The 9360-nt window shown below is 36.7% G+C and overlaps 1 protein-coding gene across 3 annotated transcripts in view; it reads right to left on the bottom strand.

Moving 5' to 3' along the window:
- Positions 1-2259: 2259 nt before the first annotated feature.
- Positions 2260-9360, bottom strand: part of LOC131060230 (kinesin-like protein KIN-7L) — a 142449-nt gene continuing 135348 nt past the window's right edge. For 2 of the 3 annotated variants that reach the window (XM_057993403.2, XM_057993405.2), the window contains 3 exons: positions 4140-4427; positions 3306-3992; positions 2260-3108 (listed from right to left, as the gene is read on the bottom strand). In XM_057993403.2, coding sequence (XP_057849386.2) covers positions 2752-3108; positions 3306-3992; positions 4140-4427 — 1332 coding nt within the window. In that variant the 3' untranslated portion in view covers positions 2260-2751. The remainder of the gene's footprint in view (positions 3109-3305; positions 3993-4139; positions 4428-9360) is intronic. The other variant, XM_057993404.2, reaches the window with a different exon arrangement.

Below are 9360 nucleotides of genomic sequence, written 5' to 3'. Positions count from 1 at the left end.
CTATGCAAATCAACCATGAAAATAAGTCGTGTTGTTCTCGTACTTCGAACTAAGGTTAACATCCTTTGTGTTGTTAAATGCAATTATCTACATAATTTGTTCGTTGTCTTTCAATTTCATTTTAATGCAACAAAACAGAAAAATTGTGTATTCTTATGCGATTTGACGTATGTGATGATGAGAATTCCAATTTGTAATGAACAATATAAATCAAAATAGAATTTATCCAAGATTGTTGCAATTTATGTGTCACCTATGTGATTGTTTTGAACAACAAAGCTCACTTTTTGGAAGCAAGGTTCCTTTTTTATAAAACAATTTTCAACTTGGCGAGTAGACAAAATGCCTACTAGATTACAACATGGTTCCAATATCGTTGAATACAAGCTGGAATTTGTGTAATTTAAAATAAAAAAATATGCCTTTAGCTAGGTCTACAACTTCAAAATCCGAACTCAACTTTGTGATTGTCCAACTACAAGTCTGGCAATTTGAGGTTATGATTGTTTATAAATTATTGACTCATTAACATTTTTTCATGCCTTTTCCTTATGCATGCAAAATGTGATAAAGCGATGCCAAACATGCAAGCTAGGAAGTCAATTGAAATTTTCTTCTATTTTCGATTCATTTGTGTCTATTTTCTTCTTTTATTTTATTGCCTCCTTACATGTGTTTTTCCTTGATTCCACATGATTTTTGTTCACAAAATTAAGTCCTTTCTCTTGTGCTCATTACTCTAAAAGATTAAACCCTTTAAAACTAAAAACCATGTGCCACGTAGTGGCAAATACTTATCGTATATTGTAGTAGAAGTAACAAGTACAAGAGTAATAAATATAATAAAATAAGTATATTATAGTAGAAGTAACAAGTAAATTCTAATAAAAGTAATAAATATACTAAAATAAGTATTGAGTAGTATAGTTGGTTAATTCCATAATTTAATGAATTAGTCTAATAAGAGTTGCAAACTTCAATTTCAAATGCATATCAAATTTGTAGTAATGAAAATTAGTTATAAAAAATATTTTTTAGTTATAAAAAAAATTGATTAATAAATTTTTTTAATATATATCAAATCTAAAACTAAACACTCGTAAATTTAAATTTATTATTCTAAATTAAATTGATAATAATTGATTTCTCTATAATTTATGTCAATTTTTTATTTTTAATATAATTCTTAATTATGAAAAATAAAATAAAAATCATTAAATTTTACATCCATTAATTCAATTTAATTGATATTATAAATTTAACAATATAATAATTTTATTTCTTAAAATAAATATAAAATAAAACTATTTTAAAAATTAGTTGATGTTTTTTAAAAATAATGTTTAAAATATAATAATAAAATAATTCTACAATTTTACACCTTTTAATGCAATTTAAATGATATTATGAATTTCACAATATAATAATTTAATATAAATCTTAAATTAAATAGAAAATAAAACTACTTTTAAAAATAATATAGAAAATTGTGATAATAAAATAATTCTACTTGACTTTTAAAATTATAATAATTATATTGCATTTAATTTTTAACATCAAGTAAACAATCTTAAAATTAAAAATTTATCAATTTTTTAAAAATCACAATAGGAAATAAAAAGTTGATTTATTTCCTATAATTTTTCCTAAAAATATGGTCTATCATGGTGAATCCCTATAACTTCTTGCACAAGAGGCAAATTATTTTGGCCAATGAAATAGACAATGTGTTTTTTTTTTAATTATTGAAAAAGTTAAAAAATATGTATATATTTTATTTATAAAAAAAAAATTTAGTAAAATAACACAACTAGATTGTAATTAGTTCAAATAAATAAATAAAAATCTAGTTAAACATAAAAGTGAAAATTCATTGCAATAATATTATGCTAATAATAATTTCTAAATACATTTTCATGTTAGCATTATGAAGAGTAGATGCTTCTCAATAACTATTTTACTCCATTATCATTTAAATACTTCAAGACTAAACTTTCATCAATGCTAAATGTAAAAAAATTTACATTATTACTACAAAAGATGTCATTCAATTTTATTACTACGAAAGATCCAACTTCAATAAAAAAACATTATGACATGACTTTAACATGGATCTGAATGTTGTTAGCCTGCTTTATTTGGAATGGATCTGGTATCTAGAGTTGCTTGTTGTCTGTACAAGGCTCTAAGCCAATCAACCCTAAAACAAATTGGAGCATTTCGAAGAAAGGATTTGATAGATATTGTTGCTAGTAGTCAGGCTAAAAGCACGTGTCCCAATTTATATAACGCTATTTTGATTCTACTATGTTAGTCTCCACAAACATCAGAAAATGCAAAATGTGAAGGTCTGAAAGGAAGCACCTTCCAATTTTTCCACCAAATAGGCTGGAAAATATAAATACACACAACAATGTTTTTTGTCAGAACTCCAACCCCAATCAAATCATTTTATGTTACAGATATCAAATTACAACTCCCGTCAGCATCAATTTGATAATAACTGCTTTCACTCAGCGTTTTCTTGCAATCAACCAAGGAATATAATGTAAATCAGTGGGTTCAATGGATGGTACTGGACCTGTCTTCAGTACCATGAAATTTGAAAGAAAGTTCATATGAATGTGCCGACAGTCCCAGCCCCTGTTGAAAGGGGTCAGCAACTACGTCAAACGGATAGAAATGTGTGCTGTCGTAGCACTACCAACGACCATGAACTTATGTTCAAGCACGATGAACAAACAAACAGAATTATGATAGTAAACTAAATGATCTTCTATTCTCTAAGTTGTCCTCAAACTCCCTGATTCCAGAACAAATTGATGCAAACACAGCATCCCTTCCTGCCATTGCTGCGCTCAATTGGCTAAGTTCGTGTACAAGTAACTCGCTAAATCTTTTATCAAGCTGTTTTTTCTCTTGCCTGCTAAGTTCATTCTCCAGAGCTTTTGAAATCGCATCCTTCTCTATATTCAACAAAGCAAGCTTATTATCAAGAGATGAAACATGTTCTGCTGACATTTTTAGCCTTTCCCATAAATTCATAGACTCTTCTGATTGGAAAATATTCCCTTCAATGTCGACTACATCTCCGTGGGTGGTAAGGTCCTGCACAATTAAGAGATAATAGTTGGATAAGTCTTTCATACTCCAAACGTCCAAGAGTGTATTTAGTAAAACCATCAATAAATTTTAATATAACCGACATCACATCAACTCAAAGCCTTGCACAATTAATAATAATGAATACTACATTTCTAACAAACACTGCACATACAATAATCAACATCAGAGCATCAAAATACCTTTTCCCCACTTTGAGCGGTCGAAGGACATACCACATCTAGGTTAGAATTACTGTTGCAATGTTCCTTTTCAACGGCTGCCAGATGAATTTCAGAAGCAACTTTAGCAATCTCCTTCAGGCAGATCTGCAACCCTTTGAAGAGCTTGCCTGTTGCTGGATTCATTTGCATACAGTTAGACACAAAACAATTGTGATCAGGTGCCAGACTCTTGAATTCTTCAACAAGCCATTTAGCAAGAAGGATAACATTAGCGATTCCAGAGTACATGTTTGTTGATTTCCTATCGTAGACCTCATCACAAATAATTTTCGAGTCATATTCCAAGCATTCCTTATTTTGAACATTCTCGTCACATTGATTTCTCTTATTGTTTTCCCCTTCCACGTCCACAAATAAATTACCATCCTCTAGCTTATCAGATTCTTTGCACTGTATTTGCATAATAAAATTGATAGCTGACTTTGAATCTGACAAATCATCTGCTGGAAGATGACAAAATGTATTCTCAATATGTGAACATAATGCATCAACATTTATGAAAGGAATTCCACCCAAGTCATTTTCCATTTTGCAAACTTTACTGGAAATCTGTCTTAACCTGCCACTCAAAGGTACTGGCAATATTCTTGAACTACTATCAGCTGATTGCAAAAAGGATGTAGCTGTGTGACATTCTTTTGAAACCTGCAAATATAAAAACAAGGAAAAATACAATTAACTGTGTGGTATTACCAAAATAAATATCCATGCTACATAGTTTACATGAAATATCATATACCAATTCAATACAAATGCCTACAAACTTAACTTTTATCTTGGTTATCTGTTTACCTTGAGCCCTGTAAAATCTGTGCCATACACATGTTCCTTATTCTGAACACTTCTGATTTCCTTCTCAGTACAGCTGTCAGTGGTTAGAACTAGAGATGCTACAGCATGATTTAATTGTTTATTAAGCATCTGGCATTGTTGGTGGAGTTCAGAATTCTCTTTTTTATACCAATCAAACAGATTTACGAACTTCGTAAATTTTGCCTTCAAACTTGAAAAATCATTATCTTCTGCTTCTGTAGCTGATACGCATGCACCAATAACAGACTTTTCTTGAGGAAAAGGGGCCTGTTTGAAATTCAAATATTCAATATATCAGTATCAATTGTTTAAATCATCTTAGCAAAGCCATCTAAGACTTGTCATCAAAAGGATTTAGAATTTTGCCACAGCCAGCTCAGGATTCTAATCAATACTGAGTAGAATTTACTTTAACTTCATTGGCAGCAATCAACTTTTCTTAAGTAAGCTACATGTAATCAAAACTCTAAAAGTGGTAAGTGAAGTGAATTGAACACTGTATTTCCAGAAACTTGTTTTGAAAATGAATAGCTGTGTACGTAATCTTAAATATCTAGTTAAGTAAAACTCTTAACAAGTGATTTAAGGCTGTTCAATTCTTAAACTGCAAATGTCAACTATAAGTAAACAAAATGCTTTGATACCATTAAGCAATACCTCACAGATTTCTGGATGAATTGTGTCAAATGTACTACATGGAGGATTTTTTGGTAGACAATGAACAGTCAGAACCTCGAAACTGTTTTGCCCCCAAGGGGTGTGTGTGCATTCAGTGCATAACAGTACAGAGATATAAAAAATGTAACAGTACACAAAGATGCAAGTGAAAACAACAAATGTGTCTGTATTCAATGATTCCAAAATGCCAGTACATTCAAAACATAGTTTCCTTGAGCACTATCTCCACTGAAATACAAACCCAAGTACATATATATAGGTGTCGGTACAGGGTGCCCAGTGCCAACTGCCGGCAACCGTCAAGTAACCACCGACCCTTAACACACTTAACATTCTAATTACGATATGACATAACTACCCAACAACATCATCCCCCGCAAAAAAGAAGGTCGTCTCCTGAACGAATTAAAAAAAAAATGGGGAATGACGCCAAAACAAAACAAGAAAAAAAAAACAATTGTCTCTCCCTAGATTTTTTCACCATAAAAACCGCTACCATGAGCTCCTTCTGCTTTCCATCCAACTCCTCTCGGGTAGATGTGAGACAGGTCTCAAGGTTGTCCTTTCTACCACCTCCTCTGCTCACCCCGCCATCTCCCAGGCCAATTTTGCCTTGGCACGAGCCAACTCTTCCAGACTGGTCGCTCAGGCGCTCTACTGTGCCAACTCCATCTCCATCGTGTGCAGGCAAGTGACTAGCTCCTTCCGAGTTGTAATGGCCACCAACCACTCTGTCTCTACTGCAGATGAACTATGTTACCCATCCCGGAAGGCTTGCTCTACCCACTATAGAAACAAGTGTACTCCACTAGCCCCACGTGTCTCCTCACACCTCCATTCCACCAACATCTTTGGAGTCTCCACAACAGGCCAACCCCTAGCCTCAAAACATCTCCCCAACTCTTCAGCACACCCTCGTGTGGCAAAGCCAAAGAGACCCTCAACGACAGGGTGACCGAGAGCCCACTCCTGAATAGAAGTTGCCAAACTCCGTGCAATGGCCTCTACATCCATTGCCATTCTTTCCGTACTGGCTCCCATCTCCGCAAGAAACATCTCCATGATCACTGGCTGGCTCTCTCTAGTGGCCCTCATCTACTGCTGGATCTCGCTCGTTTCCTCCCCAAATCCAACGGTGTCCTCCAAGAAGTCCATCGCCACCTCCTCCCACCCCTACTCCTAATGAGAACTGTTGACTCTAAATTTTACTTTGGGAAACAAACAACCTTATGGGAAATTCAGTGATGGGGGACCTACTGCACGAGATTCACAAAATAACCTCTGGATTGAGAAGCCGGCTCTTCCTTGGGGGGGGGCTGGAAAAGGGAAAAAAAGGAAACTTAAAATAAAATGATATATGCTATTGAGGCGATGCGCCAAAACATTTCATAAAAAACAGATAGCATATAAAACCAAGAAACACATGGTTTTAAAGCCCATTCAACAATCTACATACCCGAATAGGACAGAAATTAAGATACAATTAAGATTCCTCTCAAAAACATAAAGAAACATATATCATGCATCCACCAGATAACAAGTGCGGAACATAGTTTAATCGGCAAAGTATTAGATAGATATTTCTGAAGTCACCAAGCTTATAAGAAAATGCACAAAATCTTATTTAAGCATCCAAAAAAAGGTAATCACGAAGGCCGCAGGCACAATCTTGATTTACCTTCCTCCTGAGAAAACTATAAAAGTTCCAATTCTAAGATCCTTAATTGTTTTTCTTAAAAGTTCTGAACCCCGACAACAGAGAAAAAAACAAGCATAAATAGAGCCTGTGGCTCTGCTAACAACTCCAAAATACACCAAACATGCATAACCGCCCCTGAACGGAAAAACCAAGCCATGTCACCTAGCGAGGTCACACCCAACAAAATGGTACCAAGGCTTTGCTTCTTGCCTGCTGCGATGATCTTCATACCGGCCCAAACGAAAAAGATCTTGCTAACAGCAAAAGAAAACACGATGCCCCTTGACCCCAACTTGGGGGCACTGCCCCCAAACCCCCGTTGAAAAATATAGGGGGAAACCACGCCGATAGAAGTAGGGAAAACCTAACCTCCGAGTCTGATTAGGCTCCATATAACAACACAACTTAGAAATCTTGGTATTTAGATTTAGTATTTCAAATTTCCTATAGTCTCATTTCAAATGTAATTCTTATACTATAACACTGTCATACATCTTTTCAAAACCAGTTTTTCAAGTACTATATGTATATGTATAACTATATCAACACCACTACCCCGCCACCCCCCTCCCCCCCCCCCCCCCAAAGTTGACTTTGCCTAAAAAAAGACTGGACTCCTTTTTTGTTGACTGGAAGGGGGAGATCTTTTATGGCTTTGACTCTGTCTGGGTCAATGAAAAAACCTTTTGATACCATATGCCCAAGTAACTTGCCTTGAGGGACACCAAAGATGCACTTCTTTGGGTTCAGGGAAATCCTGAATTCAAGACATTTTTGGAACACTAGATCGAGATGATCAAAATGATCCTCTCGGTGTTTGGAAAATACAGTCAGGTCACCTAAGTATATCAAAATGATCCTGTTAACGAGTTCTTTGAAAGCCAAATCCATGGCCCTTTGAAAAGTCGCTCCAGCATTTGACAACCCGAAAGGCATCTTCTGGTATGCGGACGTTCCCCATTTGGTGATGAACGTTGTCTTGCGCTCGTCTTCTGGTTTTACCAGTACCTAGTTGTACCCCGAGAAACCGTCGAGCATCCAAAACATTTCAGACCCCGCCACTGTGCTCAGTAATTGCTCCATTGATGGAAAAGGGTAGTGGTCTTTGAGAGACGCTCGATTCAGATCTCGGAAATCTACATAGAGTCGGATATCTACATTCTTTTTTCTTGAGGGCACTAGATTCAATACCCATGTGCTATGTTTTATGGGGTAAACAATCCTTGATTCGATCAGCTTCTTCAACACCTGAACCATGAGACTTGATTTTTGGGTTGACCGGCCTTTACTTCTGTCAGACCGGCTTAGCTCTGTCCGCTAGCTCAATGGTATGTTGGATGATGCTAGGATCGTATCCTTTTAAATTTTCGTAAGAACAAGCCAGGACACCTTCATATTCGTCACAGTATTGGGCCAATCTCCTTCGGTCTTTAGGGGAAACACCTTTTCCTACCTTGAGAACTCGCCCACTTCCTACTGACATTTCGACATAATCTCCTTTGCTAGTCGTGAGCTTCCGCTTGTCATTCTTAGCGTCATCATGGTCAAATAGGTTCTCCAGAGTGATCAAGTTGTTTGGGAGCTTGTTGGATTTCAGCTGGATGATGTGATCTCCATAGGCTTCTTTCACCTTGGGTTGCAGTTGATCTCCAAATCCTCTTGAGTTTTGGATGAATAAAGCGATCTGCTCATCACTCTCAAAAACTTGCCAGTGAGTATCATTATAAGGAATAGCCGGACGGACGACTACACAGACTGCTTGGGAACCGATGAGTAAGTCAATGGCAGGGTCAAAATGTGATCCGATCACGGCCATCCGGTCAGCAAGAGCATTTAGTTTCCGGGGGATGCTTACAATATTGAAAGAATCGAAACTCTCTATTAGATCCCACGTTCTAGCACGATAGGATCTCATACGGACATGTTTGGCACTGGATATTCCTGGAACTTGATGGACAACCAGCTCAGAGTCGCCCTGGACCTTCAATTTTTTAATGCCCATCCTTTCTGCTACGCTTAGGCCTTGGATCAGTCCCTCGTATTCTACTTCATTGTTGGAACATGTGAATTGTAACCGGAAAGGTTTTAAGATTTGTTCGCCTGAGGGAGGTGTGAGGCAAATTCTGGCTCAGCAGCCCATCCTACATTTTGCAACGTCGAAGTGCAGGGTCCACAATGCTGAAGAGAACTGCTCTTCAGAAAACGGTTCTTTAGTAAGCTTCGGGATGATCTGGTTTTCATCCAAAATGCAATAGGTACCTAGGCCGGTGGCGTGGTAGTTAGAAAAGGGATTAGAATCTATGAATTCATTCAGCAAAACTTCCTACTCGGGTGGGATTTCCCCAATCACTTCTTCATCTTCTAAGAGCTCTACCACTTTTCTTTCCTTGCTTGATATAGAAGTGTGGGTAGGCTCGAAATTAATCATGGCCTGGTCAGCTACATGCTCAGCGTGGAGGGGTTCTGAAAGAACTTTTAGCTCTAGGTCGTGTTGGGTGCGAAGGATGAGATGGGACCAATCTAAGGATAGATAGCCTCCTATTTTAGCAGTGAAGTCTTGGGAAAGACACAGACCGAAAACAAGAGGGATGTCGATGAGCACTACTTCTTGCGACACCGTAACGCTAGGACATGCGAATAAGGTCAAAGGAAGGCTATTAATAAGACCTACGGTTTGAACTTTGTTCCCGTCAAGTTGCATAACCCCCTTGTTCAAGGTTCATACTTGATGTTCAGCACCTCGGCGATTTGCTTAGGCATGACGATGGTGCTAGCTTCGGAATCTATCATGGAATTATGTAATAGTTTATCCCCAACTATAAG

Source organism: Cryptomeria japonica, chromosome 9, assembly GCF_030272615.1.
Source record: "Cryptomeria japonica chromosome 9, Sugi_1.0, whole genome shotgun sequence".
Classification (NCBI taxonomy): Eukaryota; Viridiplantae; Streptophyta; class Pinopsida; order Cupressales; family Cupressaceae; genus Cryptomeria; species Cryptomeria japonica.
This window is presented reverse-complemented; position numbering and strand designations above follow the sequence as displayed.